General features: G+C 42.0%; 1 protein-coding gene across 1 annotated transcript in view; it reads left to right on the top strand.

Annotated features, from left to right (window-relative positions):
- Positions 1 to 1660: 1660 nt before the first annotated feature.
- Positions 1661 to 18203, top strand: part of CFAP58 (cilia and flagella associated protein 58) — a gene marked incomplete at its 3' end in the record, with an annotated part of 58591 nt that continues 42048 nt past the window's right edge. Inside the window, exons 1-5 of the mRNA XM_015420100.1 lie at positions 1661 to 2065; positions 6937 to 7085; positions 9484 to 9640; positions 11067 to 11261; positions 16855 to 16992. Of these exons, the coding sequence (XP_015275586.1) occupies positions 1661 to 2065; positions 6937 to 7085; positions 9484 to 9640; positions 11067 to 11261; positions 16855 to 16992 (1044 nt within the window). The remainder of the gene's footprint in view (positions 2066 to 6936; positions 7086 to 9483; positions 9641 to 11066; positions 11262 to 16854; positions 16993 to 18203) is intronic.

Genomic DNA, 18203 nt, shown 5'->3' on the forward strand with positions numbered 1-18203 from the left:
CAAAGAGCAATTGCTAGTGCAATCACGTGGCGCGGCTTCTGTGCCACGCCGCAGGATACCTGTCTGATCGGCATTTCCCCCGGAGCATGGGACCTCGACTGGGACGTGTGCTCAGGCAGCCGCGCGTTAGTTTCCCCCGGGGCAATTAGCCACGCCTCCCCCCTCCCGCGATATCCGGCTCGTGTGACCGGGGCCATTGTACAGTAAATGGCATCACAATGAAGTAAAAAGGAGAGACTTCATGGAATCTTCCACAATATTTGCCCACAGTCAAATAACAAGCAGTATTTGTCAACTAAGTACCAACTGTAGCCATGTTTTCAGAACCAAGTCTCATTGATTACCCTGGGACTTTCCCCCTCATAAGTGTGTGTACAGTTTCCACCATTATATCTTTGAAGTAAATTATCTCTAGTCCATCTGGTTGGAATTGGATATATGAGTTGTTAGTAGGGATGCCACCCTCCAGGTGGGACCTGAGGATCTCCAGACTACAGAGATGCTTTGGGGGTGGACTATGGCATTGTCCTCCCCAGGATCCAACTTCAAATTTCCAGGAGTTTCCCAGCCTTGATCTGGCAACCCTATCCCCCCATCTCCTGCCAGTGGCCAGGGGGTACTTGGCAATCCTAGCTGTTAGGCTGGAGACCATGATACCATGGATACTCCATAGGCTTAGGAAATAAAGTATTCTACAATTCTTCAGTGAATTTAATTGAGCTTTCTGTTATTTGTTAAATGAGTGAGGTTGGGAGCAGTGCTCCCTCTAAGCTGTGGAGTCTTGTGAGAAAAAATTCTACTTTGTGAGCTCCTGGCATTCAAGTTGTGAGAGCAAGCAATTTGGTCCCTGCATAAATTAGTTTGCTATGGAGCCCTCCATCCTGAGCTAAGACAAAAATGTGAGAGATGGAGGCTAAAAAACTGTGAGCTAGCTCACACTAACTCAGCTTAGAGGGAACACTGGTTGGGAGTAGATATGGGTAAACTTGCATTTGCTTCCTAGATAAGCAGGACTTAAGGATTTAAGATCAATTTTATCAGGCTACTGGGCCACCAACTGATGCTTAGCATCCTGCTATTTTAGAGAAGGTGGAGAGAAGTGTAGAACAAAAATATTCCAGGCTTGTCAGATAGTTATACTGTCCCACACAAAATCTAGAACTCACCCCTTTTTCCTCCTTGTAAATTTTTTTTGTATCATCTAGCCTGATGAAGAGTTCTGATGAGCTTGAAAGCTTGCACAATGTTTTGTGTCATTTTGGTTGGCCCTAATAAAAGGTAATTGACTTTCCCCCTCTAGTTCTGGATCCTGCATGGGCCAGTACAGCTGTTTACAAGTTTTATTAGACTTATGCCAGCCAGGAATGCATTATGACCTGCCAAGTCTTTGGGCTTCTTGGAACTGCAGAATTAGCCATGTCGATAGTTCTTTAAGGCTGGCCAGATATTTAACTGCTCATGTGAAAACATAATTTACTTTGCCGCTTTAGGAATAATATAAAGGACGGATAGCAACTGTGGTGATATAAACATGTTGGAATTTTAGGATGTACTTGATAACTAGACATTTTTTTAATGGTCGGACTTTATGGATGGGCTGAACAGGTGTAAAAAACCTGCCTCTTTAAAAAGGAATTGTATTTAAAATAGAATTGCCATAATGACTATTTTCATGAAAGACGCTTCCTTGGAGCTATTATGCCTGTATCTTGGTATATGTCATTATCTTTATCAATATGTCTTTGGTGACTGTCTGATAAATTCTTCTGCTCCTTTCATCCAGGAAAGGTATGACAAGCCTACAATAGAAGAAAATGCCTTTGAAGCCTTGGAAAAAGACTTCCAAGAAGTCATCAATGAGCTTACAGGAGATCAAAGCTTGGAAAAATTTCGTGTGGAATATGAGAAGCTCCATGCAGTTATGAAAAAATCCTATGAGAATGAAAAGCGCCTCATGGCGAAATGCAGAGAACTTAACGCAGAGATTGTGGTCAATTCAGCTAAAGTGGCTACTGCCCTGAAGCTCTCTCAGGATGATCAGACAACAATAGCATCATTGAAAAGGGTAAATGGACATTACATAATAAATACATAACTGATAGACTGAGATTTGCAAGATCTCAGTTTTTTGTGTTCTTTTATAGAGACATTGTTTAAAAGTCACAGTATACATTAACATTCAATTACATTATTTCAATTTTTTATTTGTTTTTGTTTTTTAATTTGTTTTTAATTGTTTTAACTTTCAGAATTGTTATTTGTAGCTCTAATTCGTAGAGATCCTGTATTTACTTCAAAGTACCAAGGAGAAGGGATACAATCCATTGATACTGTTTACTATAAGATAGTTGTTTTCCTTGCTCAGGCAGATGCTGAAGGAGAGAAGTGAAGGATTCTCAGAAATATGGAACTTTTAATTAAGTTTTGGAAGCCATAAAGTAGAGCAAGTTCAGATGTAGAATCCAAGTGATAAACATGGAAACCATAAAGCAGAGCAAGTTCAGATGCAGAATCCAAGAGAGAAACATTGCTTTAAGGCCTTATAAAGATGGATACCCCTAAAATCTTTCAAAGTCTTTCAACACAACATGGCACAATTTGCACAATACTTGAATATTTTGAACTCTTTGGGGCCTTCCTTCCTTCCTTCCTTCCTTCCTTCCTTCCTTCCTTCCTTCCTTCCTTCCTTCCTTCCTTCCTTCCTTCCTGCTTTTCAGATATGAGTTAAATATGTACTTATGTAAATTACGTCTATGCTGTCTCCTGAACTCTTTCAGCAAGATATAGTAAGCCAAGACAGATATAGTAAGCCAAGACAGTCAAGGTTAGGGCAAAAGAGTGTTAGGCCCAGTTTCTCCAAGAAACTAGTCCACTTATTCAGGCTGCAACAAATGAAATTAATCTAGGTAACTGGGATCTAACTGTGCTCCAATAACATTCTGATGGTGTCCAGGTTGCATAACATAGACTTCCCCGGCAGTTTCTGTGGTCCAAACTACTGATTACAAAATTGCAGTTAAAGTTGAACTTTAAGACTTGAATGCCAGAGAGTGTTTGACAATTGGCTACTGTAGAGATAGTGCACAGTAGGTAGTGTCAAGATTTCTATGGATAATTTTTTTTTCATTCTAACTAGGTGACCCAGTCCATGACATCCACAAAAACATTCAATCTAAGCATTACAGTGATACTTTTCATGAAATGATCTAGTTATGCTTTTTAGAAAACTCTTGTTTCTATAGAGATTCTTCAGCCTACAGGGCAGTGCTTGAAATCCAGTGCTGAATTTCAGTGTGGAAAATAATACTGTCAGAGGTAGACATGTTGCTGCATTTCACTAACTTATTGCTTTGGGAAAGAAATTGTTTGTTACACTATGCATCGCGAGAGGAACCATACGGCAGTTGAAGAACAGAACGCTGAAACAAATCTTCACTCATGCTTGGGCTACCATAATGGTACTGAAAGTGAGTCAGGAGATCAAGTGGAGAGTATGGGGTTTGCTAGAAGCTAGATATGTGATAAAACAAAATCACCACTGGTGGATTATGTCAAACTGCACATATGTACTCAATCCATAGCTACAGTATTCTAGTTTGATAAGGATTGGCCTTGATGCTGGTCATGTAACTGGATATTTAATCCAGGATAGTACCATGGCTATTTAAATTCCTATTTCTTCTTGTAATTATCTAACAGATTTTATAACCCATATCTATTTTAATGCCTAATTTTTGTTGTAGTGGTGAAGTGGTTAAGTGCACGGACTGTAATCTGGGAGAACTGGGTTTGATTCCCCACTCCTCCACTTGCAGCTGTTGGGTGACCTTGGGCAAGCCATAGTTCTGTCAAGGACAGTTCTGGACAGAGCTCTCTCAGCCCCACCTACCTCACAGGGTGTCTGTTGTGGAGAAGGGAAGGGATGGGAGTTTGTAAGCTGCTCTGAGTGAAGGGCAGGGTATAAACCCAATCTCCTCCTCCTCCTCCTTCTTCATAGGTTTCATAATCTCTGTGTTTCATATCATCAATGAGTCACAAATTTTTAAATAAGGTTACCATGATGGTAACACTTTGTCCTTTTATCCTGTTTCAGGAAGAAGCTACCTGTCAGAGGTAGACATTTTGCGGCATTTCACTAACTTATTGCTTTGGGAAAGAAATTGTTTGTTACACTATGCATCGTGGAGAAGGGAAGGGATGGGAGTTTGTAAGCTGCTCTGAGACTCCAAGTGAAGGGCAGGGTATAAACCCAATCTCCTCCTCCTCCTCCTTCTTCATAGGTTTCATAATCTCTGTGTTTCATATCATCAATGAGTCACAAATTTTTAAATAAGGTTACCATGATGGTAACACTTCGTCCTTTTATCCTGTTTCAGGAAGAAGCTACCTTGTTTGTCCGTTTGAATTAGAACAAACATCAACAGAACACTTAAATAACATTGTGCATAGTTGTACTTTGGTCAAAGTCAATGAGAAAGTCCCATTTAAGCAAAAGCCTGTCCAGCTATTAATATATTGTCCTTCATCTGAGTGTACAGTTCTCATTGACTGTGTCAATGAGAGTGGGAGCAGTATGCAGTGGAGCTGAGTAATCATAATGTACCAAAACATTCCAGTGATACCACTGGGATGCCTTTGACAAGATGGATCCAAATAAAATTGTAAACTGAAGGTTAAAAAATTTGGCCAACTTTTAAGGTCAATGAAAACTCTCCCATTTATTTTACTGAGACTTCCCATGTAGGGTTACCATATTGTAAAAAATAAAGGAATCTGTGGTGTTGTAGGAGTCTGTTATAGATTTGTGGTGTTTAGAAATAAGGAACCATTAAATTCTGTGGGATTGTAATGTCATGGGATGAGAAGTATTCTTTCAAAATATTCTTTCTGCATTCATTTGGTTTATTTTTTATTTAATTAAAATATGTATTTGCCCAACTTTCTCCTGACCAACTCAGGAGTGGTTTTGCGCCTGAATACAAGTGGAACCTGGAAATCAAATTCAATTTAAAAAGCTGAAGCAACTTTTGGGTCCTGCAATTGTACCTGGATTTCTTAATAGTTATTTTAGTTTTGTGTCTGCCTTTCACTTAATGTGTGAAAACTTAAAAACAATTAGAAGCCGATTAAATTCTGATTCAAGAAACGTTTAAGCATCCAGCAGACCTTAAGCAGCAACACAGTTTCCCCCTCACATATTGTTACATACTTGTTTAGAACAGTTATATCATTCTTACCTACTAGACACACACTCAAGATGATTTTTAATAATCAGATTAAATGTAATGGCATGGTTCGTAAGCCTTACTTCCATTTGTGCTGTGTTGTGTAGTGCAGGTGTCCACTGTGGGATGCATTCTTCTGCCCCTAGAAGCATCTTTTCATGAGCTAAAAAGTACTTCATGCGAAAGGAAAATGCTGTGCAGTGGATGGACTAAGAGCAAGTGAATAAGAGCAAGACATAGGATGCAAGCCAATACTTGCAATGAAATAGGACTGCCAGCCCCTCCCCCCCATGGGGGTGGGGGAATCTTCCACTCTCAGCCACTGTTCCCTGCCTTTGCTCAGCTGGCCAGTGTGGGGGAAATGGTGGGAAAATCAGGGGGAGTCAGCAGCTTCCTGACTCACTGATGTCATCTGAGGCCAAAGGTAGCATCAGTGGCATCCCTGGGGGACTCTGGGGACTTGTTGACATCACCTTTGACTATGGAAGTGATGTCAGTTCATTGCCAGCAATGCCAGTATATTGTGGGCCAAGGGACTGGTAAGTTTGCACCCCGCTCCCCTGATCATTGCCCGGGGGGGGGGGGGGAGAGCTGGTAACCCTACACTGAAAGTGGTGTAGAATTTTATAGTCTGGCTGTTTGTGGAGTACGTTCATAGTGAGGCTTGTTACTTAGAAAAGAAATAAGTTCTTTATTGTACGAATACTCCATACTAGATAGGAAAGGCAGAATAAATGCTTCTAGTTATCTAAGTTAGGATGGAAAGAGACTGTAGATAGCATGTCCAGCCCTCATGGTGGACAAAGGGAGAGAGAAGGGAAGTGACTGGAAGGAAACCCTAAGAATAGCATTCTGAGTAACAGAGGGGCAGATGCAGGAGTGAACAAAGGAAAGGTCAGGAAGTACCCTATCTAGCTCTTTACTGACTCTCTACTGCCCTCCACTGAGACTCTGATGTCTGTGCTAGCATTAAGCCACATTGCACAATCCATCCCTTCCAACATACATAAAACAATAACATAATGTATTATATGCTTCACTAAGTATGAAGGTAGAACAAAGCTGATATTCATAAATGAGTTATCAGTGCACAAAATAACTCAGTTCTCACATTGATTTCTTGATATGAAGTCTGTAATGAATTTTCCCCTGAATGAGCTTCCATTCCAGGTGGGAAGTTTATCACATCCTGGAGAACTATAGAAAGTTAGAGTTTTCCAGGATGTGATAAATCTTAGTCTCATGCGTGGACACACTCAAAAATAAAGTTCACCACTGCGAAGTCGTAGATACAAAATCTCATGTAAACTGAACAAAAGAATGCAGCTCTTTAAAATCAATATTTTGTAGAGAGAGCAGCAAATAAATGGGAATGCTAAAATATTTTGAAATTCATTAACACATGAAGTTTGGCAGTAATAATGAGGCGACTTTTTGACTATGCGTAATTCCAGCATGTTTTAACCAAGATTTTATATAATTTTAAATACTTTGAACTGTAAAATGCTATAAATAAGTTTCCACACTCCTAGATACTCACAATACTTAACAGTCACTGGCCACACAGAACTGGCCGCTGGGTTAGGACAGTGTTAGAAACAGAAGCATGAAATAAAAGTGGAAAACTTTCATTCATTCAATTGATACAAGGTATCTTATTGTTCATATTTAAATCAAGTATCACATGATTTTTCCCCTCTAACATCTTTAGGAAATTGAAAAGGCCTGGAAAATGGTGGATGCAGCCTATGAGAAGGAGCAGAAAGCAAAAGACACCATTCTGTCCCTTAAAGAGGAAATTGTGAACTTGACTAAATTAGTGGAACAAGGATCCGGATTATCGCTAGGCCAAGAACACAAGTGAGTTGTGGGGGAGTGTTCTTGTTGATAGTATGCTTGTTAAAAATGATGGAAATAATCATTTACAAAATCTACACATAAATTTGAAATTTATCTGTGAAAACTGTGTATTTGCACTTTGAGAGTCTAAGTATTTATTGCATATCTAAAGCGTTATTTCAGTATTAAGATGCTTATAGCTAAATGTCCTCATCTGTAAACAGATACATTCAGTAAAGGTTAGGCCATTTTACTATTTACAACAATATATTTGGCACAGGCTTGAACTTTATGTAAGCAACCAAGATGGGAACTGTATGTGGTTCAGATTCTTGTCAGACCCTTCTGATAGGCCACAGGAGTGTGTGTGACTATAGCCCATTTGGAGTCTTAATTGTTTCCAGTACTATTTTAATTCAGTGTCTTAAACTGGGTGCATTTATATGTTGTCTCTGCATCTTGCTAATTTCACTTATTCTTTTTTATTGTCCACTCCCATCTGTGTTTTCTAGTCTGTGGGGTGGGTCAGATGGCGTGCTTTCCGAGCTCTGACCACGCCTCTAATTTCATCAGGTTTTTTGTGTTCCAAAGAGAAGCGTTCAGACTTTCTCCCATTACCTGCTTCTCTGCGCGCTCACCTCATGGGTGACCGTCCAGACCATCCTGCTGGAGGAACACTGTCATGTGACTTTGACTCTAGTTCCAAATGAGGAAAACAACTCCCCAAATGCAAGCCTGATTAGGGACTATTTTCAAAGCTGTCCAACCCCCAGAAACAAGAGAAGGGTAGTGTTCCTTGAGTTTCCCATTGGCAACCACTCTCCCGGGGGCTCCAAAGCCCCAAAAGGTACTGCAGAGCAGAAGCGCATAGACGTTGATTTAAAGCCCAGGGGCATTTATGCGGTTATGGCGTATTGCTAAGTGGGAGGGGAAATAGTGCCAAAATGGAAGGGATGGTTTCTTTCCATAGTGGCTTGATTGCATGGGGGAAAGTCCAGACATTTGGAACTGTGCTGGAAATCTGTAAACCTCGGACTTTCCCAGCTTCTGAAAAGAACATGCCAGGAGAGTGGTGAGTACGGGAGGCTGATGACTGTGGAACAGAATACAGATGTGGATGTCTGAATGTGCACTTTAAATCCATGGGGCTCCAGCACTGACAATGGAGCAAATAGCATGTCTGACCACACCCTGTATGACCTTTTGCTACAGCTCTGTACAAGACTCCCCATAGACTTATTTTTCTGGGTCTATTTTTACACCAGTCTCTTGAGGTGTAGGTATAGATTCTCCATGCAGACATACTGCTTACTGGGTTTACTGGCAGGGTTGCCATCACTGGCTTGGAAAATTCCTGGAGATTGAGGGAAGTGCCTGGGGAAGGTGGGTTTTGGGGAGAGGGGGGGTGCTCAGCAGGGATATGATGTGATACTGTCCATTCTCTGAAACTGCCATTTCATCCAGGGGAACTAATGTCAGTAGTCTGGAGACCATGTGTAATTAATTCCCAAAGAACTCCAGTCCCACTTCGAGATTGGGAATCCCAGCTCTAGGCTGACTGGCTAAAATGCCAGTCTTTTCTTCCTGTTTAGTTCTGTGAAAAAGTTGGCTATTAGCAGACTGATGCTGTATAAGCTGCAAGGCGATTCAAACTCCCGTCCACAGGCAGGTCTATGGTGTGTGGCTGCAGCTGTTTATTGTTGTCCTTCTGTCCTGTATGCCATGTGGCTTGTGCAACGAAGGGTGCCATGTATTGAGTGGTGCTTCCATGAACAGGTAGCATTAGACCTTGCTGTTACGCAGCTTTGTTATTAAGTGGTGGCAGAGTTGCCATGGATGCTATCGAGTGGCTGTCAGGGCTTCTACATTAGCTCTTGCTATTACTGCTATTCTTATGTTTAAATACCACACAACCACACAATCTACTTGAATGTCACAGTGATTTCAGTGGCAATTCTCTTTTGTCTGTATATCCTCCAGATAATGAATCATCACTTGTATATGAGATAATAGCCTTATGTCACCAGAGTAGGTAAACTGACCTATTCACATGCAATGACTTGAATAAACTACAAGAGTAGGAGGAATGGGGCATTCAAACAACATGCATGTTTCAGGGCATGCCTGTTAGAGAGCGGTGATGATTATCTTTTTCCCTGTGAGGGGATGACTGTTTTTTAATCTGAATTAAAAACTACTTGTTTATTATTTATAATGCTAGCAGTTATATTTTCATCACAAGGGGGTGTTTTTAATAAATGTAACAGATGTATAAGTTAATTGACAGCTTTTGTGGGCTTAATGGAAGGGGAGTTCAATGCCAAACAGTTCTCTTCGAACTCCCATTCCCCACAAGCATATTTTACTGAGAATGCCAAGTAGGCTGTGACATAGCTGACTCGGATCTCTTTTCTTCCAGCATGCGGGAACTGCTAAGATTTAAGGAGGAAGTAACCAAGGAGCGAGACCAGCTTTTGTCAGAGGTTGTAAAGTTACGAGAAAATGTAACAAATATGACAGACCAACAGACAGAGGCAGAAAGGACAAAAATTGAGGCAGACTCCACCATTACACAGGTGTGTGCCACTACCTGGGTTGCTGTCATCATTGTCTTTGTTGGGAAGGCTTCTCCACCTTTGCGATTCACCTCTATTAGCTGCCACCTGCTATTTCACTTTCCAAACCTTTTTCAGGCAGCTCAGCAAGAAGTCATCAGTGACAGGGCATCATCAGTGCTTTCATCTCTTCCATTGATCTTTGATATCTCTCGTTCAGAATGGCTTGCATGTAATCTCTGGGCCCTTTCCTGTCTGCCAAATTTACTTACTGAGCCAGAGTGGTAATTCTTCTTTGCAGAACTAAGCTTTTGCTTTATTTCAAGTCCATTGCCATTGCAGTCTCTACAGCTATCTTAGTAGTGTCGTACTGTACAGGTGTGCACTTGGCCATTTCAGTGTGCCTTAGGTTTTAATGTTCATTCCCTGCTACCATTGTTGCTTTGGTTGCTGATTGATACTTCATTGACATGATACTTCATTTACTCCACCTTTGCTTCCAAACTGGCTGTGGTGGTGGTGGGTTTTTTTGAGCATCCACACATCATCCTCCGATTGACCATTTTCCTGATTTTCCCCAGCTTATCTCTGATCTTTCTCAAACCTTTGCTATGTGCTTTTTTGAAATAATATGTAGACAGAAAATTGCACATTCTTTAAGCTTCTGCCCACAATGGCACCATTTTTCTGCTGTCAGCCACTCACACAAGCCATTTTCCTCACTGTGCCAGAATCTATTGCCACAATCCCCTAGTTCCTCTGAATTGAATCCCCAAGCCTTTATAGTACAAAGATATAAGGGGAAAGGTGCAGGCAGTTTTGGTTCCTGTTGCCTGTAAAGGAATGGGAAGGGAGAGCCGCTAGATGGCTGGAAAGGGACAGGAAATCTCTGCTCAGCTAATTATGTGGATACTGTATTTCCAGCAGCATTGAAAGCAACACAAAGAATCATCATCAGATGGATGCAGCTTGAGAAAAATTATGCTTTAAGCAGCTCTTTTTGCATTGTGTACAGTTAATTTACTTTTTCATATGCTAGCTGAGTTCTGCAGACTACATTGGAGTTTAATGATCTAAAGACTAGTTCTGCCTATCACCTATTACTTTGATAATTTCACTCTTTCTCACTCATTATTTATTGTCAGGTTCTTTCTTCAGCCTTGGAAACAGTTTGCCTCTCTTGATTCATCAAACCACTTCTCCATTTACTTCCCCATTCAAGCAAAATTTCTTTAGCAGATCCTTTGCTGAACCACCATAGTCTCATCTTACATCTTTTTGTACTGGTGCTTGAATGTTGCCTGACAGATGGCCATTTTCCAGAAGCCTTTTTCAGATGGTACAAAACTATACAGTGTCACAGTTAGGAATCAGTAAGTATATACTGTACTTATTTCCCTAAAATATGGACAAAATATTGATATTTCCCTTTTTGTCACTGCTGCAGCTCAGTCAGGAAATCCAGTTGCGTCAGAATGAGGCTTCCCGTGAGTCCCGGAAGAAAGAAAAAATGGAGAGGGAACTGAAACAGCTTCACCTTGATTTGGACAATAAAATGGCTGAATTGAAAACAATGCAGCAGGGGATGCATAAAAACAAGGAGGAACTCATGAAGCTTGAACAGCAACTCAAAGAGCAGAAGGTATAGGAGGGTATTCTGTCAAACCATCTCAGGAATACTCACAAACAAGACTGAGATTAGGTTTAGGAATACAGCAGGGAAGGCTCTTCTTTACTGTGTTCATAATAGAATTAAAATACTGGAGGAAACCACTGGCTTTCCAATGCAGACATTTCCCCTGTCAAGTAGTATTCATTTATCATATTTTTAAAAATCTCACCCTTCCTCCAAAGAGCTTAGGGTGGTTCTTCACATTTTATCTTTACAGCAATCTGTGAAGTAGGTTAGGTTGAGAGAGAAAGACTGCCCCAAGGTCACCTAGGAAATTTGAGGGCAGGTGAGGATACAAACCTGAGTGCCCTTGGTCTTAGTCCAACACTGTAATCACTACACAACACTGGCTTTCTGCAGAACAAGTCACCTCTGGCCCATTCTCATGTTGAAGTCAACTTAGAATCCCTTCTAAAACTTTATGGTAAGATAGCACACCCTTGAACTATGAATGAAAACATACTTGCTGATTATCGGCCTTTAGATTACTGTCTAAAGTACCTGTGAAATCTTCACACTCTGCCTCACCCTGAAAGGGGTAGGCTGGGACACATATTAGTACAATAATTCACAGTAGATAAAGACTGTCCATCTCTCCCTTTGCCTTTACCTTTCACCTGGGAGCCAGATGCTAGCAGTCATTGCTGCCACAGCAGCAAGCCTGCAGAAGCAAGGAAACTCTGAATTTCCCTGTAAGCAGTATTTATGGAAGTTTATCTCCAGGGGAGCAGAGGATGTCTCAGTGGCATTTTCCATCAGAGCAATACTATTTAAGGCTGGGCTTTCCTAGCTGGGGAAGGATTATTTTGGTATCAGTGATGGTAGCTTCTCCAGGGCACAGATGGAGGTGAAGGAACCAAGAATTGACATCCCTGGATGGGGTGAGTCATCTAATGTTCAAATCTGGGAAGCACTTTATACTTTATTTTATATTCCACTAGTAATTAAATAATTAGTAAGAAAAAAATTAGATTTAGATAAAGAATTAAGACAATATTAAGGTTTCTACAATGATTTAATTTTAGCAAAGAAATTCATTGTTGTTAAATCTCTTTCATCGTTAATAGATTATCACTAACTTTAGGAAAGTTCTTGTTTATTTTTTATAGCAAGAATCTGTCCCAAAATTCTGTAATATTGATGTTTTATTGTCTGTTTCTATATTTTAAAATATGTAATACATTCGGTCATATATCTGATCTTACATGTCCTCATGTCTCCTGCATGTCTGCTCAACAGCCAAGAACTGGGAGCTCTGTGCTAAGAACTTAATTCTCAAGAACATACAAGCCAGATCTGGATGAGGACCACAGAATGTGGGAAGAAGGGGTTTAAGCCCTTCACCAGTATCGTTTTCCTGACCTGAAACAGCTCAAAGGAACCATTATTTGACCAGCTGTGGGAGTACAGCATCTCCATAACAACAAATAATACATTACAAACTTGATGAATCTATATTTCCTCCCCTACTCTTTCTTCCTTTTTGTATCTCACCTTTCTTAAAGAAAATAATGGGGGGAAAATCTGGGAAGCATTAGGCACCAAAAAGAGAGGGCTGAGAAGCAGGAGAAATGTAAATCAGGCATCAGAAGATATGAAATATCAGAGATGAACGCCAGAGGTATCAAAGGGGAATCCTATAATGAGGCCTTTTCCTGAGTTGCCTAGGAACAACTACAAGAACATTACAAGGGAAGATTCTAGGGATGGGGCTAGTCCCTGGTTTGCAAAATTCTCCAGTGGCCCCTTAGGTAGAGTTTCTGGTTTGGACCTAGCAGTTCCTTATTTGAATCCAGTGGCAGTTCCTGATACTTAAGCCTTCCCTGGATAAGTATATCCAGGACTATCTATCTGAGGTGACAGCCCACACAGAATGGGCGTGGGTCAGTAGTTGCCTTGGTAGAATACTAAATGGTTCACTGCCTTTGCACTGAAGAATTTTGTGGGCTTGTGCCTGCAATTCCTGCACAGATGACTTGGGGATGTTCATTCTTACAGCCTGTTTACAGAAACGTTTGCAGCACATAGTAGCTATGGGAAGAAAGTCAACTTGTGCTGAGCTGGTTGCCTTGTGAGCATCTGTGAGCATCAATACCACATTTACAGTGGCGGCCCAGCAGCATATTCTGTCTGAATGCAGCCTGTGAGGCAGCAGCATGTGCAAGACTGGTTTGGTGTGGGCTGGTACCACATGAGTCAGCAAAAGCTTATTTGTCGCTCATGGTTTTTTCATTATAGTACAGGCATGTGATACATCACTTTCTGTATCACTGTAGTTTGCTTTTTTTAAACTAGCATTTTTATTTACCATTGCTCATGCGTCACTGAAATATTGAAGGCAGATAAATAGTAAAACATGGCAATAATACTTGCATACCTGTCATGCTTCCTTTTGAAGTTACCTAACAGAATTCTGTTGCTGCTGTTAGCAGTTGCTGCTGGTGTGCAAAGTATTTTTTAAGGGAAAATACCATTTTGGAGCGTTTTTGTGGCCTGGCTTTAAAATGGTCCTCTGAAACTAGTTTATTTTTTCAGGCCATTTCCTCTCATGCTGCATAGCCCTCAGAGAAGTAATTTTAGCAAACAGCAAACACGGTTTGGTAATTGTGGAACAGTTTTTCCTAGAGCAAAACTCTTTAGGAGTTGCATGTGTCATGCAAATTTATGGTCCTTTTCTCCCTCCCAGTCCCAGAGTGGATGTGAGTAGAAGTCTGTAACAGTTGTTAATTCAGTGGAAAGTTTCAGTAAAATCAAACACAAATTCATTGTTTACACAGGGCTAGAAGAAAATCTTGCCTTTCTGTAGAGACAGAGTTTTTCCCCACTGCAAGGATGTAAACTGTGAGCCACCTCTTACAAAGAAATACTGTGCAGCCACCAAAATGGCACTAAGGGTCGTTTACATGTTATAAAGCCCTTTCATCCCCCACATGACTACTAAGGGAGGCCTTTGGCTGTGGTCCCTTGCTGCCACTTGATGGGGGGTGTGTGATGGGGGAAAAGGTGGGGGCCAAAACAGCATCTTGTGATGTTGTGATGTCACTTCCAGTCATGTAACTGGAAGTGACAACACCATGTCATGGGTTGCTTTAGGATTTCTATAAAACTCCATGGTTTTTAACAATATTGGGGAAATGCTTGAGCATCCCTTCTGGTTATATGACTGGAAGTAATGGCATTGGGAGACACCATTTGGGTAAGTCTCTGCCCCTCCAATTTTCTGGGGGTTACCAGACATGGTTTGGGAGTTCTGTGTTCAGAACTCAATTCCCAGGAGTGTGCAGGCTGGATTTGGATGAGGACCACCATGCATGGAGAGAGAAAGAGCCTTCTCTCAGTGCTTTTTTCCTGACCTGGAATGGCCATGAGGAGATGCTGTACTTCCACAGCTGGTCAAATAATGGTTCCTTGGAGCTGTTTCAGGTCAGGAAAACGATACCGGTGAAAGGCTTAAACCCCTTCTTCCCACATTCTGTGGTCCTCATCCAGATCTGGCTTGTATGTTCTTGAGAATTAAGTTCTTAGCACAGAGCTCCCAGTTCTTGGCTGTTGAGCAAACATGCAGGAGACATGAGGACTTCATAATGCGTGAATTGGCCTGAAGTTTGCTCTATTAAAATGCTTGATGCTGCTTGGTCTAGCATCAGAAAATTATGCACACAAGAAATTACTAAACGCATATGGAACATATGAAGCTGCTTAATGTCATCTGCCTGAGGGCTGCCCCAGTGTCCCCAAATTTCACCTCATCCAGCTGAATCCCCTGAGATGCCCACTCCGAGTTAGAGGCTTCGGCTTGCAGGGCCCCCCCCCCCAATGCTGTAGTAGTGGATGGACCAAAGGAGTCCCACCATATCTTTGGACCTCCCTGAGCAGGCACAGAGCCAGCTGCTAGGATGGGCCTTGCCCTGGGCCCAGCAGTAGCAGTGGCGCTTCTTGGGAGAGGAAGCTGGGGATGGCATGGCTGACACCAGCATAGGGTTGCCAGGTCCTATCTTCTCCCTGGTGGGGGGATTGAGGGGGGCATTCCGGGAAGGGAAGGGGCCATCCGTGACATGATGGCATCATGTAAAGTGACATAATCGTGTCGGGGACACAGCGCCACGTGCACCCCCCCTACTTTCCCCCAACTATTTAAAGGGAATCTTCCCTTTAAATGGTTGGGGAAAGAGTGGGTGCCACATGTGCTTGCCCTGCAAGCCATGAATTTGAGGCTTGCAGGGCAGGAGTAGGTGGACCCAGAAGAGATTGGATTTATACCCCGCCTTTCACTATCAGAGTGGTTTACAATCTCCTTTCCCTTCCCCTCCCCACAACAAACACCCTGTGAGGTAGGTGGGGCTGAGAGAGGTCTTTCGAGAACTGCTCATGAGAGAACAGCTCTGAAATAACTTGTAACTGACCTAAGGTCACATCAGCAGCTGCATGTGGAGGAGTGAGGAATCAAACCCAGTTCTCCCAGATAAGAGTCTGCACTCCTAACCTATACACCAAACTGGCCATGAATTTGCGGTTTGGAAGGCAAGGCATGGGGCCGCCGAGGACTGTTAGGGTGGGGCTTCCCCCTGCCAGCCAGCTGGCCGACGTCTGGGGGGAGACCCGAAAATTGGGATTCCCCCACCCCCACCTGGGGACTGGCATCCCTACACCAGCCAGGTCAGCAGTGTTTCCCCTTAGGGGCAGGAAGGGGCCATGGTAACCTTACAGGAACGGGCCCCCTTGTGAGCCTGGGTGGGGTTCTGAGCCCAGGTGGCTCCAGGGAAGCTTCTGTAAAGAGGGCTCAGGCAGCTGAGGAGGATATGGATGGCTGTTTGCTTCTGAAGTTTTAAGAGGTAGCAGCTCAGGGAGAAGGATGGACAGAGGGAATGGTTCTGTGGGTAGTGCAACGTGGTCCTGCTGAGAAGTCCTCTCCCACAGTGAGGACTTTCAGTGGAAACCAGATCCTGAAGCCCACAGTGAGATCTGAGAGACCCCTCTCCTGTTCATTGATCCCTCACATCATCACACTGTTGGTCTATATAGCCCAGTGTTGTCTGCTTTGGCTGGCCCGGATATTTGGGTCTTAGAAATGTTTTTAACTGAATATGGTGGAGACGAAATCTGAGTATCTGCATGCAAAACAATTGCACTACCACTCGGAGGTCCATCCCTTTAATTAATTTAGCATTTGTTTATTAACATATTGAGCCTCATTTTGCTACTACTGATGAAACATATTTTAGTGTGTAACAACAATATGTGTTGTTATACACTAAAGCTGCCAAATGGCAAGCAGGAATTAAAATATTTATCTGCCACCTGGGGGGTATCTTGCAAAGATACCAGGAAGAAAAAATACACTGTGTTGCTCATTACAATTTGTCACCCCTCCCCCCAACTGCTAAACATTTATCACAGTTCTCAGTGTATTACTAATTTAATTAATGATAAAAATGATAAAATGAAATGTGAAAATGTTCTCTTCGTTTTTGAAATCTGGAGAAGCTTGAAGTAATACGAGGTTATTTGAGCACAGTAATCAGATTGTAAACAAATTTATTGAGTTTGTATCACAATCTTACAGATCCTGAATGAAAGAGCCACAAAAGAACTGGAACAGTTTACAGTGAGAAATGCTAAACTGCAGCAAGACAATGAACAGCACAGCTTGGCCATTGAACAACTCATGCAGGAGAACCAGCAGAAAACCACAGAGCTGAGAGTAAGTCCAAGGATACCTTTCTGTGATTAATAATCCCAATTCAGAAGTAACATGGTACATAATGTGATTTCTGTACGTTTACATATCTGAAAATCTGACTTTTTTGAACATCAGTCACTTGAGTGTGTGACACTGCAGTCCCTTTAAGCATAGTTACACCCTTCTAAGCCCATTGACTTCAATGAATTTAAAAGGGTGTAACTGCCCTTACCTGGCTGGCCTGATCTTGTCAGATCTTGGAAGCCAAGTAGGATCGGCCCTGATTGGTAGTTGGATGGGGGATCTCTCAGGAATACCAGGGCTGCTACACAGAAGCAGGCAATGGCAAACCACTTCTGTTTGTCTCTTGCCTTGAAAACCCTATGGGATAGCCAGTTGTGACTTGATGACATTTCCCACTGCAGTGTGGATTGCATTGTGAGTATGTATTTAGACTAATGCTGTGATGCATCTGTTATATCTTACTGGTATAATCTTACTTTATATGATTTTTGGAATAACTCAAACTAAATTATGAAATGTCTTGCTAAATCAAAGCTGGAGATGTGAATTGGAAAGGGATCAACCAATGCAACTTGATTAGGAGAGCTCACAACAGGCATTTCAATTTTATATGTATGGAATGTGTTCATATATTTTCTGCTCTACAGAAAGGTTCTCTTTCCATAGCTCATTCGCTCTAGACCCTTTTCAGTCTGGCTTCAGGGCAGACAAAGGGACAGAGTACAGACAGAGGCCATGCCTCTCTGTTGCTCTTATTGGTTTTATATGCAGTCTTTGATATAGTAGATCATAACATCTTGTTGAGATGCTTGGAGGCAGAAGTAGGTATCTGAGGATGCGCCTAAAACTGGTTCAAATCCTTCCTCATGGATTGGACTCAAACCAACTCAGCCCAGCCTGTAAGATGACCCCTTACTTTGACATGGCTGATCTGGCCATCTGGATCCATGCCACTGTATCTTCAAGACAAGACTATTGTAATGCACTGTACATTGGCATTCCTTAAAATCTACTTGGAAACTCCAGCTGGTGCAGAGTGCTCAACTTGACTATTATCAGGAGCTATATGGAACATGCATATTATTCCCATTCTGCAGACACTCCACTGGCAGCCCATCTGTTACTGGGCTCAATTTAAAGTATTGGCTATCACATACAATGCCCCTGGACTCAAACTTTGTTTCATGGCTTTGGTCACTCTACCCCTG

The sequence above is a fragment of the Gekko japonicus genome, unplaced genomic scaffold (genome assembly GCF_001447785.1).
Source record: "Gekko japonicus isolate JY-2015 unplaced genomic scaffold, Gekko_japonicus_V1.1 scaffold29, whole genome shotgun sequence".
NCBI lineage: Eukaryota > Metazoa > Chordata > Lepidosauria > Squamata > Gekkonidae > Gekko > Gekko japonicus.